General features: G+C 45.9%; 1 protein-coding gene across 4 annotated transcripts in view; it reads right to left on the bottom strand.

The window, feature by feature from the left end:
• Positions 1-277: 277 nt before the first annotated feature.
• The window catches only part of NCMAP (non-compact myelin associated protein), a 48,187-nt gene continuing 26,611 nt past the window's right edge, over positions 278-21,853 (bottom strand). For 2 of the 4 annotated variants that reach the window (XM_070776448.1, XM_070776450.1), the window contains exons 2-4: positions 10,579-10,669; positions 8,507-8,591; positions 278-3,573 (exon numbers count right to left, since the gene is read on the bottom strand). In XM_070776448.1, the coding sequence (XP_070632549.1) occupies positions 3,432-3,573; positions 8,507-8,591; positions 10,579-10,660 (309 nt within the window). In that variant the 5' untranslated portion in view covers positions 10,661-10,669 and the 3' untranslated portion in view covers positions 278-3,431. Of the gene's footprint in view, positions 3,574-8,506; positions 8,592-10,578; positions 10,670-14,126; positions 14,252-14,723; positions 14,855-21,853 lie in introns of those variants that run through there. The other 2 variants (XM_019981242.2, XM_019981248.2) reach the window with 2 other exon arrangements.

Below are 21,853 nucleotides of genomic sequence, written 5' to 3' on the forward strand. Positions count from 1 at the left end.
CTTCGGTTCCATTCTAATGTCTCCTCCACTCCTAGCGGTCTCCAAACTTTGGCCTCTCAGCCTACTATGAAATGGAATTCCCTTTGTAATATTTAATGAAGTTAACAAGTTTTCTGGCTCACACAGCAGTTCATCTTTTCCACCATCCTTTCGAACTGAGAGTGCAATGTTTGAAACAGCTCTGGCCTTCCCTCAGGATCCTGTTTACATTGTCAAGGAAAGGAAGTTTCCAGAAAAGGTATTTGTTAGCTCCAAAATGAAATCAACTCAACAAATATTTGATTTAAACATTTTTTATTTTTAGACATTTAAGCATTTAATATCTTTCATTGATTCAGTGGCCAAATAAGGCACCATCTGCTCAGTGCGGAAAGGCACCTGTCAGAAACAAAATACAACTCTGTTGCAAGACACCTGTCTCAGGAGGCCAGCTGCAGACTCCCTGAGAGCAGGTACCATGCTGACTGTGTGTAGTGACAGCTCACCTGGCACACAGGAGCCCTAAGGATGTTTATTGAGTTCACCCTCATCAGTGAAAACCCAAACACAACAATCCTTTTTTCTTTGCCTCCCCCTCACCTCTCTACCTGCCTTTTCCATTTCCAAACCTTCATTTATACTAGAGGAATATGCTTTTCTTTCTTGGAAGATTCCACTGTGGGCAGAAGAGTTTGGTTTTAGAGTTGTTTTTGTTGTTCAGCTGCTAAGTCGTGTCTGACCCTTTGCAACTCCATAGACTGCAGCACACAGTCCTTCACTATCTCCTGGAGTTTGCTCAAATTCAGGTCCATTGAGTCAGTGATGCCATTCAGCCATCTCATCATCTGAGGCCCCCTCCTCCTCTTACCTTCAATCTTCCCCAGCATCAGGGTCTTTTCAAATGAGTCAGCTCTTCGCATCAGGTGGCCAAAGTATTGGAGTTTCAGCTGCAACATCAGTCCTTCCAATGAACACCCAGGACTGATCTCCTTTAGGATGGACTGGTTGGATCTCCTTGTAGTCCAAGGGACTCTCAAGAGTCTTCTCCAGCACCACAGTTCGAAAGAATCAGTTCTTTGGTGCTTAGCCTTCTTTATGGTCCAACTTTTATTTATTTATTTATTTTTTAAGCAAAATACTTTTGGGAAACATATCTGTGTGGGTTTGAGTCCTTAAAGGGCTTTGCCCTGCTTTGAGGCATCTCATGCCTTGCTCCTTGAGACTGAGTGGTAGGGGGAATGAAGCAGGACTCCTTAGATCTTGAATGGACTTGGAAAAGGCCCCCTTGGCTACAGAAGCCCAAAGAAGCTACCAAAGTGAATTTACCCCACTTTTGTTGTGGAAGCTAGACCCTGACCTCCACTCAAACATGTGGATAAGCCTGTCCTCCTCTTGTTGAACTCACAGAAGAATCCACATACTTTGAGCCAGGATGTTAGGGAAGAGTGTAATACAACACAAAGATGGACCTTGGAGTCAAAGAGACCTGGATCTGAATCTTGTCTTTGCAACTTACTAGCTGTGAGACTTTTGGCAAGTATTTTTTCTTTTTGAGTTTGAAATTCTCAATGGCAAATGGAAAAAATAGTATCTCCCAGGGTAACTGCGAAAGGTAAATCCCAGGAGAAAACTTACATGAACGCACCTTGCAAAGTGTCTAGTGGATATTTAAACACAGGATGGAGAAGAGATGTCTGGAAAGAAAGAATTTGGCAGTGTTTTTCCAGACGTATTCTTGTGTGTGTGTCTGTGTGTGTCTGTTTGGCCACATGGCCCTCAGGGATTGTAGTTCTCTGACCAGGGATCAAACCTATGCTCCCTGCATTGGGAGTGTGAAGTATTAACCACTGGACTGCCAGGGAAGTCCCTCTCCAGACATACTGAAGTGAGCATTTTTATAGTGGGATGACAGGAGCTGTATAACTCTGGGTCAGTCTTCCTACTTCCAAGATCCTCAGTTTTCCCTCAAAAGGGATATCTGACTACCTCCTAGAATTTAAGATTAAATGTTGGAGTGTGTTACTTTCTGTAACAGAATACAGATTTATTACCTTGTTTCCAAGATGTTGTCAATTATAAAATGTACAATTGGTTAAAAAACAGCTTTTTGAGAGGAAAAAAATACAACTTTGTTAATGGACCCATCAATTTTAAAACATATTCTGACTTCAGAATCATTAAAATGGGAACAAGCATATGTCTTGCAATGAAGAAATTCATGATAATAATGGTGGTTCCCATTTGGAAAGCATCTGTTGGGTGCCAGGCACCACCTGAGCTACTTTCCTAGGTCCTTGACTTGTCATGGTCACCCAGTGGGGCAGACATTATTCCACTTCATGTTAGGAAACAAAATAGGGAGGAGTCGAGTCTCTCTCCCAAGGTCTCAAGACCAGGAAGTAGGGCTTAGAAAACAGGTCACTTTAATCCCAATTCTTTCCTTTTTCAACTGTTCTCCAGGCTAAGGAGTCAAAGAGATGAGTTCTGTCTAGGGGAATGGTTTGTGAATATGGTACTTTGAATATATCCAGAATCTTTGTAAAGTGACCAGGAAGGGTAGAGGTAACATTAATAGAGTTGAAATCTAATCAGTCTCCAAATACCTGACCTTGGAGGGAAGGTGGTAACTGGAGAGTAAGGACTGCTCAGAATCCAGATACAGGGAAGCCAAGAAATGAGCCCGAGTCCAGGTTAACCCAGCCACACCACCCCCTGGGGTGGGAGGGGCCCTGGCCAGTCTCCAGGCTCATTCTTGGCCGTGGACACTGCAATAGCTTTCATCCCATTGGCCATTCTTCCCATGTTTTCCTAAGGTCATCCTGTGTCCTTGACTTTGACTCTTTACTAAAGATGTAGACACCTTTGGAGAATTCAGTTTTTTCTATAACCTTTCTTGAAGATGGAGAAATATGCAGATGAGTTGTCAGAAGCTAGCTAGCATTCATTTAGTCCTAAAACAAGTTATATATGAACAAGTTGAGTTTTGGTTAGTTAGTCCCAGTTAGTTCCCCTGTGCCTGATTATGGGATCGAGTATTGGGCTGCAAAGCTATGGATAGGGCCCTTCCTCTGATATGACCCCAGGCAGACCCACTCAGGAGCATGTCCTGACTCCTGACTCCTAACCAGAAGAGGCCCAGGCTATCTGCTTGCCTGCCTACCTGTCTGTCTGTCTAGCTGTTGCATTTAGGGGAGACAGCTAAACCCACATCAGAGGATTCCCAACGTTAGCAGAACTTTTAGGAAGGGTGGTGGCAGGGATACGGATGAAGTTGGGCTGGGGCCTGGCAGGATGGGGTTGGGGGTCGCCAGAAGCATAAGGGATTGAGTAAGAGATGCCCCCGTCAACCCGACCAGAAGGGACTCATCGTGAAGCTGCCAGAGGAGAAATGTGCTTCTTGGTCTTGACTGAAGGCTCTTTGGACAGTGGCCGAGACAGCACCAGTGAGGGAGTCACCGAGTCTCCACGTGGATATCCACAGGGCTGAAGGTCACCGTTGCAGGCTGCTGGCTGCTGTTGCTGTTTGCGCCCAGGGCAGAAGGGGAAGCTGGCTTGGGGCCCTTGGGTTCCAGCTCCCGTCGCGTCCTCATTTTCCTGTAAGGAGACACCCACATAAGGCTGAGTCTTCCTCGTGTGTGCCCTGCGGAACAGGCTCTGTAACCACAGCTCCATCGAGGAGATTAATGTAGATACCGATATTGATATAGTTTCCTGTGCTATACAGCAGGACCTTGCTGTTTATCTGTTTTCTATATAGTATCTGCTAACCCCAAACTCTTAATTTATTCCTCTCCCCTGATCCCACCTTTTCCCTTTGGTAACCATAGGTTTGTTTTTTATGTCTATGAGTCTGTTTCAGTTTTATCTTATTTACTTATTTCATTTTTGGCCACACTGCCAAAAAGAATCCCTGACCAGGGATCAGACGTGCACACCCTGCATTGGAAGTGTGGTATCTTAGCCACACTTAGGGAAAGCCTCTGTTTCTGTTTTATAAATAAGTTCATTTGTATCAGATTTTAGATCCCATATGCAAATGATGTGTGTGTTAGTCATTCAGTCGTGTCCGACTCTTTGCGACCCCATGGACTGTAGCCCGCCAGGGTCCTCTGTCCATGGGATTCGCCAGGCAAGAATACTGGATTGGATTGGCATTCCCTTCTCCAGAGGATCTTCCTGACCCAGGGATCGAACTCTGGTCTCCTCCATTGCAAGCAGATTCTTTACCGTTTGAGCTATAGGGAAGTCCTTATATAAATTATATCATATGATATTTGTCTTTTTCTGACTTACTTCACTTAGTATGATAACCTCTAGGTGCATTCATGTCCTGCAAATAGCATTATTTCATTCTTTTTCATGGATGAGTAGTATTCCATCCTGTATGCATACCATATCTTCTTTATCTATTCATCTGTTGATGGACATTTAGGCTGTTTGCATGTCTCGCTATTGTTAAGTAGTGCTGCTATGAACATTGGGGTGCATGTACCTTTTTGAAGTATGGTTTTTCTCTGGATATATGCCCGGGAGTGGAACTGCTAGTTCATATGAACATCAGCCCTGAATACTCATCAGAAGGACTGATGCTGAAGCTGAAACTCCAATAGTTTGGCCACTTGATGTGAAGAACTGACTCATTGGAAAAGACCCTGATGCTGGGAAAGATTGAAGGCAGGAGGAGAAAGGGATGACAGAGGATGAGATGGTTGGATGGATTCACTGACTCGATGGACATGAGTTTGAGCAAGCTCCAGGATTTGGTGGTGGACAGGGAAGCCTGGTGTGTTGCAGTCTGTGGGGTCGTAGAGAGTTGGACATGACTTGAGCGACTGAACTGAACAGATGGAAATGGCAACCCACTCCAGTATTCTTGCCTGGAGAATCCTATGGACAGAGGAGCCTGGTGGGCTATAGTTCATGGGGTTGCAAAGAGCTGGACACAACTGAAGTAACTTAGCACTCATGCATGGTTACTCTCATTTTAAGATTTTTAAGAAATCTCCATATTGTTCTCCACAGTGGCTGTACCATTTGCATTCCCACCCACAGTGCAGGAGGGTTCCCTTTTCCCCACACCCTCTCCAGCATTTATTATTTGCAGATTTAAAATTTTTTTTTCCAATAAATATATGTGTATTTTTTCATTCCACACACTGAACATGTTTCTCTTGTCCAATTTAATCTGTGTATGGTTTAACTTGCAGTGCCTGGAGGAAGCAACACCACGTGATACTGGGCCACCACATTTTTAAAGGGAAATTGCTATTTTTTCTTAAAAGTACTTTTAATTAAAAATATTCAAAAACACAAATGGGACCACTAAACTATAATGATCAGTATGAGGTGATACCTCATTATAGGTGGTTTTTTTTTTCAAATTTTTATTGGAATATAGTTGACTTATAATATTGTGTTAATCTTAGCTGTACAGCAAAGTGAATCAGCTATACATATACATATATCCACTCTCTTTTAGATTCTTTTCCCATATAGAGGGTATTACAGAGTACTGAGCAGAGTTCCCTCTGCTATACAGTAGGTTTTTATTAAGTATCTATTTTATATAGAATACTATTTATATGTCAATCCCAATCTTCCAATTTGTCCCTCTCTCCTTACCAACTGGCAACCGTAAGTATATCTGATATATCTGTAACTCGACCTCATTATAGCTTTGATTTGCAATTCTCTAACATTCAGTCATGTTGAGTGTGGCCATCTGTGTGTTTTCTTTGGAGCAATGTCTATTTAGAGACATCTCCACTCTAAAGATGATAAAATCAAGGCATGGAGAGGTTCAGTAACTTGACTGCTTTTGACAGACTTAAGACCAAATCCAGGTTTCTCAGTTCCCAGCTCAGGCATCATTGTAAGTAGGATGGGCTGAGCAGAGCCTCCATCTGGATTTCAACCTAGAAAGGGGCTCAGAGTTCCAGCAATGATGGAGAAGAATGATAGGTAGACCTTGGGGTTGGATGCCACTTCTTGGTTTGAAATAGACCCAAATTGTAAATATTTTTTTAAAATAACGTATGAAATAATAATATTATTATTATATGTGTAATGGTAGGAATATTTTCTCTGAAACAAGATGGATGAGTTTGAATCCCAACTCTATCAATCAGGGTTGAGTAAACGCTGGGCTGGAAAAAGCACAGGCTGGAATCAAGATTGCCTGGAGAAATATCAATAACCTCAGATATACAGATGACACCACCCTTATGGCAGAAAGTGAAGAGGAACTAAAAAGTCTCTTGATGAAAGTGAAAGTGGAGAGTGAAAAAGATGGCTTAAAGCTCCACATTCAGAAAACGAAGATCATGGCATCTGGTCCCATCACTTCATGGGAAATAGATGGGGAAACAGTGGAAACAGTGTCAGACTTTATTTGGAGGGGCTCCAAAGTCACTGAAAATGGTGACTGCAGCCATGAAATTAAAAGACGCTTACTCCTTGGAAGAAAAGTTGTGACCAACCTAGATAGCATATTCAAGAGCAGAGACATTACTTTGCCAACAAAGGTCCGTCTACTCAAGGCTATAGTTTTTCCAGTGGTCATGTATGGATATGAGAGTTGGACTGTGAAGAAGGCTGAGTGCTGAAGAATTGATGCTTTTGAACTGTGGTGTTGGAGAAGACTCTTGAGAGTCCCTTGGACTGCAAGGAGATCCAACCAGTCCATTCTGAAGGAGATCAGCCCTGGGATTTCTTTGGAAGGAATGATGCTAAAGCTGAAACTCCAGTACTTTGGCCACCTCATGTGAAGAGTTGACTCATTGGAAAAGACTCTGATGCTGAGAGGGATTGCGGGCAGGAGGAGAAGGGGACAACAGAGGATGAGATGGCTGGATGGCATCACTGACTCGATGGATGTGAGTCTGGGTGAACTCTGGGAGTTGGTGATGGACAAGGAGGCCTGGTGTGTTGCGATTCATGGGGTTGCAAAGAGTCAGACATGATTGTGCGACTGAAGTGAACTGAAACTTGGACATGTCACTTAATCTTCCCCTGCCTGTTTCAAAAGTATAAAACTGGGGATATAGAATACCCACTTTCTGACACTGTTATGAAGACTAACTGAGTTAATACATGTAAGGAGCTTAGAATTGTCCCAGCACATAGTAAGCTTCCCTGGTGGCTCAGCTGGTAAAGAATCCGCCTGCAATACAGGAGACCTGGGTTCGATCCCTGGGCTGGGAAAAGGCTACCCACTCCAGTATTCTGACCTGGAGAATTCTATGAACTGTATAGTCCATGGGGTTGCAAACAGTTGGACATGACTGAGCGACTTTCACTTTCACTTATAGTAAGAGATCAATATATGTTAGCTACCTTTACAAATAACATTGTCATTATAAAAATAATGCAGAAATCAAGAAGCGCACCCCCTGACCATGCAAAAGCCAACCTACCAACTAACCTACTCTAAATTCCATTATGCAGACATACCAGTTGTTAATACCTTGCTGTGTATTATTTGAACTTTTCCTGGGTGTGTGTGTGCAACCCATGCATATGATCATGATATACCTACTGCCTTGCAAATTTTGACAATATGTTGTAAACAGTTTTTCTCATCAATAAATACATTTCTATAAAAACTTTTTTTTTTTTTTTAATGGCTTCTGGGTCTTCTATGATGTAAATGAATGCAGTCTTTTTATTTTGATTTCTTCCCTCAAAAGAACAACCTTCTAGCAAAGTTGTGACTAGAGGTGATAACACAACATTTATTCTTTTTGCAATCAATTTATATTATTTTATTTCCTCTTATTTGATCCCAGAAAGTAAAGTTGCAGGTATGCACATTTCAGTGTTTGTCACACCAAGCACTTACATGGGCCACTCAGTATAACCTCACAGAGGGCTCTCCAACAGAAGAGGATTGAAACACCACTTTCCTATCTGTAAATTACATGAGTTTATCACAGAGCTCAAGATCATTATCATGGGACTTCCCTGGCAGTCCAGTGGTTAAGACTCTACGCTCTCAATGCAGGAGGCATGGGTTTGATCCCTGGTTGGGCTAAGATCATGTATGTCATACAGGGTAGCCAAAAAAAAAAAAAAAAAAAGCCATTATCATTATTGTATATCGAAAATACTTCTCCAAATATAAAAATCTATGGTCACTGTGAAGTTCTTCCAGTAGTGAAAGTGCAGTCGCTCAGTTGTCTGACTTTGTGACCCCATGGATTGTAGTCTACCAGGCTCCTCCATTCATGGAATTTTCCAGGCAAGAGTACTGGAGTGGGTTGCCATTTCCTTCTCCAGGGGATCATCCCGACCCAGGGATCGAACCTGGGTCTCCCACACTGCAGGCAGATGCTTTACCGTCCAAGCCACCAGGCAAGTTTATTCTTCCAGTAGAATAAACATCCAAAAAGGACCCACAAAAGGTAAGAGCATTTGAAAATGGACTCAAAGATACTGCTGGGCACGTAACAGGCAACCACAAACATTAGCTTCCATTCTAGCATCGCTGAAGGGACCAGATGGTTCTAAAGCCCAGGGCGTCCCATACCTGTTGTACATCTTCAGCAAGATCAGAACCACGGTGAATATGATGATGACAATCACCACAACGGCAGCAATGATGGCTCCAGAACCTACGAGGAAGAGAGGAGTGGAGATGGCCAGTGTGCCGTGGAAGTGTTAGTTGCTCACTCATGTGCAGCTCTTGGTGACCCCATGGACTGCAGCACACCAGGGAATTTCCAGGCAGGAATACTGGAGTGGGTAGCTATTCCCTTCTCCAGAGGATCTTCCCGACCCAAGGATCGAGCCTGGGTCTCCAGCATGGCAGGCAGATTCTTTACAGTCTGAATCACCAGGGAAGCCCAGGCTAGTGTGCAAAGGGAGTCCAAAGAAGGATGTGGAAGGTGGGAGCGGGACCCATATGGTGGCACTCTGCATCCTCCCTGGGTCCAGGAGAGGACAGAATGCCACACTCACTGCTGGAACACTCACTGCGGACCCCAGGAGAGAATCGCTCCAGAGTGGCAGAGCACCTCTACTTGCTGTGTGTGTGAGGGCCCTCAGCACATTACCTGCCAAAATTCTGCTGAAGGTCCAGTCCTGCTTTTATCATCCCCAACATAACTTCAAACTTCTTGCATGAAACAAAACATCCTTGCTTCTTTTTGATAATACAAAAGTAATATGCCATTTTTGTAGATTTATATAATTTTTTGACTGTACCATACAGCATGTAGGATCTTAGTTTCCTGGCCAGGGATTGAATCCATGCTTTTGCATTCAAAGTGTGAAGTCTTAACCACTGGACTGCAAGAGAAGCCCCTGTAGATAATTTGGTAATATAAATACAAGCCAAAAAGGAGGGGAGGATAAGACCTCATTGCCCCAAGAACCACTGAGAGTCTACATATGTATACATTTACCAATGTGATCATATTTTTGCATATATACATATTAAATATCCATAACCTTTTGAATAATTTAATAATCCTACGTCTGAAAGTCTATCTTAAGAAAATATTTATAATATGGAAAAATATGCATTTGATAAAAATGGAACCATGTTCCATAAACTGTTTTATAACAAAATATCTTGATCATATTGCTATATATTTGTCTTCATGACTTTTGAAGGCTGTATAGTACTCCATTGGTTGGCTGGCCATGATTTATTTGCCAATTCTTTATTGAGGATATTTATGTTGCATTCAATTTTACACTATTAAAAACAAAGCTATAATGAATGTCCTTGTAGCTTAATATCTCAGATTCTACTTTCAATATCAGCGCCCAATCCTAATGTCAATTTCTAATTTTAGGTTCAAGATCAATATCCCTTGGAGAAGGCAATGGCACCCCAACTCCAGTACTCTTGCCTGGAAAATCCCATGGACAGAGGAGCCTGGTGGGCTGTGGTCCATGGGGTCGCTAGGAGTCGGACACGACTGAGTGACTTCACTTTCACTTTTTGCTTTCATGCATTGGAGAAGGAAATGGCACCCCACTCCAGTACTCTTGCCTGGAAAATCCCATGGACGGAGGAGCCTGGTAGGCTGCAGTCCATGGGGTCGCTAAGAGTCAGACACAACTGAGCGACTTCACTTTCACTTTTCACTTTCACGCATCGGAGAAGGAAATGGCAACCCATTCCAGTGTTCTTGCCTGGAGAATCCCAGGGACGGGGGAGCCTGGTAGGCTGCCGTCTATGGGGTCACAGAGTCGGACATGACTGAAGTGACTTAGCAGCAGCAGCAGCCAATGAAGGAGACTTGGGTTTGATCCTTGGGTCAGAAAGATTCCCTGGGGAAGGAAATGGCAACCCACTCCAGTATTGTCCCCTGGGAAATCCCATGGACAGAGGAGCCTGGCGGGCTATGGTCCATGGGGTCACAAAAGAGTCAGACACGAGTTAGCAACTAAACAACAGCAGCAGCACAGATGATGAAACGAGCCCAGAGCAGTGAAGTCACGTGCTCAGGTTCACGCAGTTGGCAAATGGCATTATTGAGACCCAAGCACTTTGTCTGCAGAGGCCACGCTCTTGACCTTGACACCAGGAGCTAAAGACAAACTCTGTCCCACCCTCGATCCCCTGGCCGCCAAGCCAAGTTGACTTACTCTTGTACAGAAAGTCTTCTCCTCTGGTGGTCATGTTCAATGAGAAGATGGTGTTACCCCCCAAAGGGGTGGCTGTGGTCATCTCGATGTGCTGAGAAGGAAGATGAAATTTTGGTTAAAACCAGTTATTTTATAATCCCTGTATGATGCCTCTTTTGGTCTTCATCTGGGTGACTGGAGAAAATATTTAAGCATGTAGTTTCTCTTCAGTTAGTTCAGTTCAGTTGCTCAGTTGTGTTCGACTCTTTGCAACCCCATGAATCACAGCATGCCAGGCCTCCCTGTCCATCACCAACTCCCAGAGTTTACTCAAACTCAGGTCTATCGATTTGGTGATGCCATCCAGCCATCTCATCCTCTGTCGTCCCCTTCTCCTCCCACCTTCAATCTTTCCCGGCATCATGCTCTTTTCCAATGAGTCAGCTCTTCGCATCAGGTGGCCAAAGTGTTGGAGTTTCAGCTTCAGCATCAGTCCTTCCAATGAATATTCAGGACTGATTTCCTTTGGGATGGACTGGTTGGATCTCCTTGCAGTCTAAGGGACTCTCAAGAGTCTTCTCTAACGCCACAGTTCAAAAGAATCAATTCTTCGGCGCTCAGCTTTCTTTATAGTCCAGCTCTCACATTCATACATGACTACTGGAAAAACCATAGCCTTGACTAGACAGACCTTTGTTGGCAAGTTTCTCTTAGCAGCAAGTAAACATCAGGCCTTTTACTATATACTATGGGGGTCCACGGAGAAGGCAACGGCAACCCACTCCAGTACTCTTGCCTGGAAAATCCCATGGACGGAGGAGCCTGGTAGGCTGCAGTCCATGGGGTCTCGAAGAGTCGGACATAGCTGAGCACTTCACTTTCACTTTTCATTTTCATGCATTGGAGAAGGAAATGGCAACCCACTCCAGTGTTCTTTCCTGGAGAATCACAGGGATGGGGGAGCCTGGTGGGCTGCCGTCTATGGGGTCACACAGAGTCGGACACAACTGAAACGGCTTAGCGACAGCAGCAGCAGCATGGGAGTTCCAACTCATTGGAAAAGACCCCGATGCTGGGAAAGATTGAAGATAAAAAGAGAAGCCGGCAGGATGAGATGGTTGGATAGCAACACCGATTCAATGGATCTGAACATGAGCAAACTCTGGGAAATAGTGGAGGACAGGGAAGGCTGGTGTTCTGCAGTCCATGGGGTTGCTAAGAGTGGGACACAACTTAGCAACTGAACAATGAACAATGGAGAGTTAAAAATAAGGTTTGACATTTTTAAAGATTCCATTTTTCAAAGCAGTTTCAATTTATTCAACAATATTTATTCAACTCCTCCTAACTATGTTTCACACCGAGTATCTAAATTGATCTTCTGGAGAATGTGTGAGGAAGGTTATTGTTGCCATTTTACTGATGAAACTGAAGCCCTCCATACCACATGGAGCCCCAAGTTACCCAGGAGAACTGAACCCAGGGCATCTGTTGCCCATGCTAGTGAGACTTTGACCACCCTACAACAATGCCTGAAATGCCTCTCCCGGTTTCAAAATCTTTACAATGTAAGCTGGGGGTGGGGGGAAGCAGCTAAAAAAACTAACTATGATGTATGATATAAGCAGTCAGTGAGATGAGCTATTGGGTTGTGAAGAGTGACTTCAAGATGATTAATTTGAATGGGCCTTGAAGGATGGGCGTGGTTTGGGCTGGGGGTGGGGTGAGAGGCAGCTGAAGTTGCACAAAACCCTCCAAGCAAAGAGGGCATCTTCTTTGCACAAGGCTGCTGTCGGTGCCCTCACATGTGGCATCTGTCAGCTCATTTAATGCTCTCAATCATTGCATTTTTCTGCTGGGAAACTAACTGAGGCTCGGTGTGGCTGAGTGACTCGACCATGGTCCCCCAGCTAGGGAGACGTGGAACTTGGCCCAAAGGCCAACTCCTTGCCTCCAGAAGCTCGCATTCTGGTGAGCGTGAGAGACCCTGGGTTTGATCATGGCATTCCCAGGCTCAAAAAACAAGCCATCTCCCCAGTACCCACACCTGAATGTCTGGAAGTGAAAGCCCTTCACTGGCTGTCTCCAACCTCCTTTTCAGCCTCCTGGCTCCCCACACCAACCTCTGTCAAATCGTTGGGACAATGGGCCACTCCGTCCTCCCACATCACTCCCGGTCTTTGCTGTCTCTGAGCTGTGGCTACAGGCTTTGGCTCGCCCCAGGTCTCCTACCTGTGCCAGCTCGTGATGGAAACAGGGGCCAGCACCCCCTCCATTGGGGTCACCTGCAGCCGGGCTGGTGGCTCTGGTGGCTACGACCTGTTCCCGGCCAGCCCTCCCATTCTCAACCACAGAATGACCCCGTGTGGCTGGGCCTGCTGATCCACAGGATGGGCTCTGCCTTCCCCGTCTCTGCCTTCCTTTAAGTCTTGAAGTCCTGCCTCAGTCACAGACCCAAGCCCCGCTTTGTCTGTCCCTTCCTCCCCTGAACCAGATACTCAGGACTTGGATGACTCAGGCTCCCTGAAGGACCCCTCTGTGGCGCTATATGACATCCCCACACTGGCCAACCTTCTGGCCTGGCTGAGCTTCCTGTCTCCAGTCCACCTTAAACAGGCTTGGGTTACCAGCCATGCTCTGCTGCCCACTCCCCCTCCAAAAGGAAGCTTCCAGATTCAGCCCAGTCACCTCCAGGAAGACTTCCCGCCAGACGGAATCCACCCTCCTGCCCTCCGCTCTCCCACAGCAGCGCTCAGCAAAGATGCACTGCCACGGCCCGTGCCTCCGTTCTGGGTCTGGCAGCCAACTTTCTGCATTCATTGTCAGGCCCTTGAGTTAGAGACTGCTTTTGGCTTTTTTCCCACATCTTTCTGCCTCCTTCAGATAAAAAGAGTCTGGCTCTCCTCACCTTTGTGGGTGGAAGGACCTGGGTGAGTGGTTGAACTTCTCCTAGCTGGGTTTGCTGTTTGTAAAAGGAGGCAGCTTTTCCCAAGGGAACTGAGGGTTCAAGGTTAAGTATGGAAAGTGCTTTTAAGTGCTCAATAAGGGGTATCCCTTAGGATTTCATCGGGTGTTAGTGAATATTGGCTGAACTAATTAGATAAAGTGAAAGTGAAGTCGCTTAGTCGTGTCCGACTCTTGGCGACCACGTGGACTGTAGCCTACCAGGCTCCTCCGTCCATGGGATTTTCCAGGCAAGAGTACAGGAGTAGGTTGCCATTTCCTTCTCCAGGGGATCTTCCTGACCCAGGGATCGAACCCAGGTCTCCCACTTTGTAGGCAGACGATTTTACCATCTGAGCCACCAGGGAAGTCCAAACTAATTAGAGACAGGGGCTCAAAACAGGAAAAAAAAAATTCTTTTTATAAAAACAAGTATGGACCAACAAGAGAACATGGAATAAAAGTCTTCCCCAACCTTCCACCCCCAACTCCTACTCCCAGGGAGAGGTAGCGGAACTGCTCCCTCCCGCAACACACACCGCTATCTTGGCACATAAAGACTTTTAATATGCATTGCCTAAACTCTCTGCTTCTGTCTCCACCAATATCAAGCTGAGAACACTCACCAGTAATGCTTTCTCACAATTTCCCCCCTTTTTTTTGGCTGCACCTTGCGGCTTGCAGGATCTAAGTTCCCCAGTCGGGGATTGAACCCAGGCCCATGACAGTGAAAGCACCGAGTCCTAACCACTAGACCACTAGGGAATTACCCACAGTTCCTTTTAAAAATAGAAAAAAGAGGCAAATACGTGGCCGTTGACCAAGGGTCACCTAAGGAGAGAGAGATGGCATAATCACTAGATAAACTAAACCCTGTCGTGGACTCATTCCCCGTTAAACCAACAAGCACAGAATTGACGGAAGCCATCATCTGAGCGTCCGCCATGTGTGAAGACCCTGTGCCAGATATTTTTATCCATCCTCTGATTTCATTAGCAAATGCCATGTAAACTAGGTCTTCCTTCCCCTTGTTTCAAACAAGGACCCTGAGACTTTATGGCCTGAGTGCTGCAGGCTTGGCAAATGAACCCAGCACTGCAAACTTCGAAGCCTGTATCCTTCCCTCTGCACCACCCGACCCTGGCACACACCGGGGGTGGGGGCAGGGGCTCAAGACCAGTCACTGCAGGAACCCGCACACGTGCACACAGACACATACTGACCGGTGACGGAGCCGTCTAGGGCCACCAGGGCACAGGCTCCTCCGCAGGCCTTTCAGGGTGACCTCCTGGGTGCTGGGTTCCAGGAGGGACTCCCTTTTGGATGGTCCCGGCTGCTCCTCTTTCTGAGAGAAGAATGAGTAATCCCAGAGCATATCTTGCCTCATCTAAGGGCCAAGGGCTCTCAATTACATCTCTGTTCCTACCACATCAGAGAAGGTGGGAGGGAGGGTGGTGGAGTGTTGATAGCCAAGGGTGTGGGTGTTTTCATGTGTGGGGCCCCTGTGATTCTTGTTAACCAAGTGAGGTCCAGCAGGGAGATGTCAGTGTCAAGTATGTCCATGACCAGGGCCCATGGCCACAGAAAATGGGGGAGTGTACAGGGAGGTGAGGCTGAACTTTATGGACAGAGGTTAATTTAATAATAATTTACCATGTGCCCCAGGCACTGTACTCAGTGATCTATGTGAGAGGTCTCATTGAATCCTCATATCTGTCTGATTAGAATACAGTCACTGTGCCCATTCTACAGATGGGGAAACTGAGACTCAGATCAGAGAAGACATCAATCTAACTTCACAAGGCTAATATGTAGCTATGCTAGGATTCAAGCTAGGGTTTGTCTAATTTCACCGCCCCGTCTCCATAAACTCTCACTAGACTGGTCCCCAGACAATGCACAAGGTGCAATGGCCAGCATCTGGGGGCCAAATCAATGTAGGGCTTTGATGAAAAAGTCCTCACAGGCTGTGGAAGAGAGGGCAGAGCTCTTAATCTAACCCTGACCCAGACTGGTCCCTGACCTTGCCTATACTCTGAACCTTTGTCTCCAGCAGAGCCTTAATCATATTTACAGAATCTACAAGGAGCTGTTGTTTCCTAGGGTTGTTTACACATGGTTGCATGTGGGAGGTCAGTTTGGGAAGAGATGGAGAGTCATGACCATTTACTCACTGAACCATCCTTTTCTGTTCCTTGGTCAGGTATAAGGTCATAGTGAGTGAAGTGGCTCAGTCATGTCCAACTCTCTGCAACCCCATGGACTGTAGCCCACCAGGCTCCTCCGTCCGTGGGATTTTCCAGGCAAGAACACTGGAGTGGGTTGCCATTTCCTTCTCCAGAATCTCTTCCCGACCCAGGGATTGAACCCGGGTCTCCCATACTTTAGGCAGACGCTTTACCGTCTGAGCCACCAGACAAGTCCATAAGGTCATAACTTGAGGATCAATGTTGCCAGACCCCACCTGTCCAGAATATCCCTCTCCCTTCCGCTCTGCCTCCACGGTATCCTCCTCTGTCTGGCCTAGCCTAGATGTTCCTCCCTGGATAAGAAAACCCAGATGCTATCAAGCCTGGCAGACCGCTACCCAAATGGCCAACTGTAACTCAGAATCGGGAAGCCATGAATGCCTGAGACCCGCCAAGACACTGGGATTGATTTCTCTCATTCATCTGAGAGATGGGAGATTCAGCATGACTTGGTTTCTTCCACAAAAACCTAACTACTCCCAAGCTGTCCCTTAGGTTAGTGGTATGGTTTAATTGTCAGAAAAGTAACTTTCATTTTGGAACCAAAATCTCTTCCCTTGTGATTTTAACCCATTGGTCCTAATTCTCTTCCCACAGAAGTAACCTATATTACCTCTTACACATGACAATGGTCATGTTTAAAAGCCCTTACACGTACAAAAAGTTAAAGTTCTATGAATGGAACAGTGATGGTAGCTGAAATCAGCATGTCATTTTCACCTTCTACCAGTAGGCGGCAACAGCAGTCGGCTTAGTATGCTCCTCTGACCTTAACCAACAAATGATCGGTAGACGTCCAGTTGGGCTTCCCAGGTGGCTCAGTGGCAAAGACTCGCCTGCCAATGCAGGTGACGGGGGCCTCAGTCCCTGGGTTTGATAGATCCCCTGGCATAGGAAATGGTTGCCTGCCCCGGTATTGTTGCCTGGAAAATTCCATGGACAGAGGAGCCTGGTGGCTTATAGTCCATGGGGTTGCAAAGTGTTAGACATGACTGAGCACGTACAAATGTCCCGTGAATCCAACCTGTTTCTAAGTCGAGATGCTTTCTGCCCTTGAAAACAGCAACTATATGTTCTCTGAGGATTTTATTCTCCAGGATAAATATTCTCAGCTTCTTCAAACAGTCTTTAGTACCCCTCATGAATAGGTTCCTCATTTCTCTATGTGTCAGTACCTTCCTTAAATAAAATACCCCAAAGCGGATGCTTGACTCCAAAGGGGACCTGAACTGTCCAGAATGACATTTTTCTTGACAGTGATCAGACCTGAGCTTGAATTCAGTTATTTACTAGCTGCGTGATCTTGGTCAACTTTCTTCACTTCTTAGTTTTCTGATCTAAAATAAGAATTATAGGCTCCACGGGGTCATGTGAGAATTAAATGAGATAAAACATGTGATACATTTAGCACAGGGACTGGGCACAAAACTATTTATATTACACTGGATTAATGCAAACAAATAGCTCCTTAGCTTTTCAGGCAGCCACAGCCCACTGCTCCACACACCCTGCTGGGACACCACCCCCAAACCTTTTCTTCATTTATCTTGTGCTTGTTTATGTTCTGTCAAAGCCTAGGACTTTCTACACTCAGAGACCTTTGGAACTAGAAGGCAATGACAGCTGTATTACACTTGGTGACGATCCTATGATGAGCTGCGGTCTAGTAACCAGACCTCCAGGACACTCTTAGGCAATTGTCTTTTTGAACTTATGTGCAGGACTTTGCACTGATTCCTGTTAGCCTTGACCTTGTTGATTGGGCCCTTAGGAGAGAAACTCCAGCTCCTGCTGGTGGTTCGAGAACTCTTGATGTTACTGTGACAAAGCACGTGGTCTGGGAGCTCCGGACCTGGCAGGGGCTTTGGGGTCAGGGAGTCCTGGGTTTTAATCTTGGGATCCCGGCTGACCAGCTCTACAAGCCAAACCACTTCTCTAGGCCTCAGCATTCTCATTTATAAAACAGGAAAAACAGTCTCATTTATAAAACATTTCCTATCTTGTGGGGTTCTGAGAATAAATGAGATGTTATAACTGCCCAGCACAGTGCCTGCAGGAGGAGAAGGGGGTGACAGAGGATGAGTTGGTTGGATGGCATCACTGACTCCATGGACATGACTTTGAGCAAACTCCAGGAGATAGTGAAGGACAGGGAAGCCTGGTGTGCTGCAGTCCATGGGGTTGCAAAGAGTCAGATACTGAGCAACGGAACAATGAACAGTGCCTGCTGGATGGTGGGTGATCGGTGAACGCTCATCCTAGCTCCTCTTCTCTTTCCCCTCCTGTCTCCCAGTCTGTGTTCACCCTGCCCTTCTTGGAGCCCCCAGTTCTCCACCTGATGTAGTGTTTGCTGTGCTTGGTCGAGTTCAAGTATGAACAAAGAAGTCAGGGAGCCAGACTGTAAAGGCTGATATCCCAAGGAGGGGATCTGAGGAGAGACTCAGCAGAACATCCAGAACACTGACCTTCTCCTCCATCTCCACCGAGGGCAGAGACAGAGGAAAGAGTGAAACCAACCCCAAGCAGGCAAAAGTCCTAATAGGACTGGGAGGGCCTGGGGGCTGCTGGGTGTGCCGGGAAAAAGCATTAAAGAATTCTTAATCTGGGGTGAGAATCAGGAGACATGGTTTCCTTTTGTTACTCACTTGCCATAACACTTTGGAAAGTCATCGTCTTCCCTAGACCTTGATTTTCCCACCTGCAAAATGGCCTAATTTGGAGACGATGTCTAACGGCCTTTCCAACCTGTGGTTCTAGGGTATGGACCAGCCATTCATAGCTGATCTCAAGAACCTGTGTCTTCCTAAAGCTCATCTTTCTTTGTAGCTATCGACTCGGGGGATATTGGATGAGGGAAGACAGTGTGTACAAGTCAGGATGGAAGGCAGGAATCCTTCCTGGAAGGTAGTTGGGACTGTAATAAAACGAGGAGAACTCTACAGAGGGGTTTGACATGGCAGCAGATTGCATATTGGACCCTTTAGTAAGTTCGTAAGTGTTAGTCGCTCAGTTGTGCCCAGCTCTTTGCGACCCCATGGACTGCAGCCCACCAGGCTCCTCTGTCCATGAGACTTTTCAGGCAAGGATACTGGAGCGGGTTACCATTTCCTTCTGCAACAAATAACATAGCCAGCAGTATTAGTAAAGTCACAAGTAAGACTTAAGTTAAGAGCTTCTATTAGATGTAGCCCAGTATATCTCAGGTCATCTGACTTAGTCTACTCTGTAGAATCTTATCTTCCAGGGAAATTATATATTGGCAACACTGTCTATAAGGCACATAGCCCAGTTTTCTAGTGTTACTAGACTGATTATCCTTAGTATGATTTAATTGTTTCCAACACAGAGGAGACTTTAAACCTAAATTACCATAGCCTGGTGTTATAGGAACCTCCAAATGCTTTGTTGAGTACATGGTGATCCCAGTCTGCCTGAATCCAGACTGGCTCCCTCCTACACCCTCCATTCCTGTTGGGTTCCATATCATCTCACCCCACTCTAATTGCTCTGCCTGTACTTGGCTCTGTCCCCTTGTGTGTCAGAGGTCCCAAAGGTGAGGCTGAGTTGGCATAATGCTACCTTGAATTTAGTCCCCCCCCCCCACAATTACATACTGAATATGTTCCTTGCTGTTGGTTCTCAGAAATTAGGAAGCCCATTTCTTGTTCCATTTATCCATCTACTCTTCCATCCTCCCATCCACTCATCCACCCACCCCCCCCACCCACTGTGCACACACTCATTCTCCCACCTGTTCTGTCCACTTTCCATCATTCATTCACCCAGCACCCACCATGTACACAGCTCTGAGATGATTCAAAGAGGGGCCATGGGGATCATGTCTCTACAGCTCAGGCAAAGAGGATGAGAACATTTCTTTTAAGAAAATTTCCTTCTATCAGTAGTTAGTGGGGGGTTATCCCCCTCTTGCCTGGTCCAGCCTTGATCATAGAGAGGTAGCTGATTAACATCATATTGAAGTCCTTTGGAAAAGGCAGTGGCCTGTGGATCTGGAAGTCTGGGTTCTAGGTTTACCACATCTATTAAGTTTTTTTTACCCACCTGTCAATTTCAGGCTTGAACATCCTGTGTTTCTGATTTTTGTGGCCCACATTATATAGAAAGATGCCGCAAGGAGCTTCCCACCCAAGACCTGCAAGTCTAAGTTCCATGTACAAAGTTACAGATGGAAATCCAGACGAGAGTGGTCACAAGGCGGACTTATGCCTGGTGCCAAATGGGAGGCATAGGGTGTGCCAGGAGTCAGTGGGAGGAGGAGACCAGTGGGCGTCCTGGTTGAGACTGACTGAGAGCCGGAATGTGACCTATGCCTTCCATTTACCCCTCAGTCTTTGGGCTCAAGCCAAGGACCCAACTTCCAAGGGTCCTCAAATATACCTGAGCTTCTATATAAATCTCCAGGTGTCCCACTGTCCCCAAGGGAAAAAAGGCACAAGGGTAAAGAGTTGATGGCTCTATGTGAATATGTCAGAGGAAAATAATTCGACCCCAACATTCTGATCAGGAAGGAAAGGAAACTAACATTTAAGGGGATGCTAATGAAGTGTCAGGCGCTATGCATTCACGTGTTTTCTCACTTAATCAACATGACAAGGTGGGTCTTTTATCTCCACTCTCCTGAAAAGGAATGGAGGCTCAGAGAGGTTAAGGGACTTGCCTAAAGTCTTAGAGCAAATGAGTGAGATGCTCAATCTTAAATTCAGATCTACTTCCAAACTGGAGTGGCTGCCTAGTCTTCCAGGAGGTAAGCGATTTTTCTGGGGCTACTCAGAGGGTCAGTGGCCCTGCTGGGGCAGGACTCTTAGTATTTTTACTACGTGGGGGGAGAGAGGAAATTAGCCAAGATGGCATGTTCAGGCTCTCTCACCCCACGTTTTGTAAATAATGACTGTGTAACAGCTGAGCGCATTAAAGCACTGCGCATGCGCATCACGAGATACTTGGTCACGTGCTACTTTGTGCAGTAGGCCTGCGTGAGCTCCGCCTAGAAAACGGCGGCGACTCAGCTGTGTCCGTGGGGTCAGCCAGGAGAAAAGAGAATGTAGCGTGTGTGCTGCCTCGGCCGCGGTGCCAGCCAGGAGAGAATAAACCCATCAGCAATTCCTACAGCTCCTTGAGTTTTCCTCCAGCTTCCCCGCTTGCACCTTGTCTACCGGGGTTCAACGAACCATTCGCGTAAGTGAGATACAGCGAGACAACTGGCGTCGCAAACAGTGCGAACAGCGATACACTACGTGTTGATACTTTGAGCCCAGGAGGTACCACAGAACTCAGAGAATGGCAGGGTTTCTCAGCCTTGGCACTGTGTACCCTTGGGCCACAGCATTCTTTGTTGTGGAGGCATCTTGTGCATTGTGGGACTGGCCTTTACAACCAGATGCCAGTAGCATCCTCCACCTACGACAACAAAAAATGTCTCCAGACGTTTTCCAGTGTCTTCTGGGAGGCAAAATCGCCCCTGGCTGAGAACTACTGGAGGAGAGCTATAGGCTTGTCTCATAACAGCTTCCTAGCCTTTCTATTCAAAAAGGTCTAGACAAACAGGAAAGGTCCCATCTGTACTGACATCTGTGGGTAGACCACCGGTAACATCAAGGATGAGGGTGATGATGGTGGTGGCCACAAACACAGCAGCTGTCATTTAGCAAGTGACTACCATGTGTCAGTTACCACGCTAAACACTTGTATGTATCTTCTCACCTACATTATCACTATTTTCCAGATAAAAAAGCCCTGAGGTTCAGAAAGGTTAAGTGACCCATCCAGGGTCTCAGTGCTAGTATATAGCGGAGCTAGGATGCTTGTTTCCTACGGCTGCCATAACAAAATTACAACTTATAACACAAATTTGGACTTTCCTGGTAGAGCAGTGGATAGGAATCCACCTGCCAATGCTGGGGACACAGGTTCGATCCCCGGTCTGGGGAAGAGACTGAGGCTCAAGAACAGAATACTATAAGAAAAGAATATTCTAAGAACAAGAAAGAGTGCTAGGAATTTAAAATATGACAAAAGTAAAAGTTTAATAGAAGCATTCGAAGACAGCTGAGGAAATGTCTCATAAAGTGGAACCAAAAAAGACT

This window comes from Bos indicus, chromosome 2 (assembly GCF_029378745.1).
Source record: "Bos indicus isolate NIAB-ARS_2022 breed Sahiwal x Tharparkar chromosome 2, NIAB-ARS_B.indTharparkar_mat_pri_1.0, whole genome shotgun sequence".
NCBI classification, from domain to species: domain Eukaryota; kingdom Metazoa; phylum Chordata; class Mammalia; order Artiodactyla; family Bovidae; genus Bos; species Bos indicus.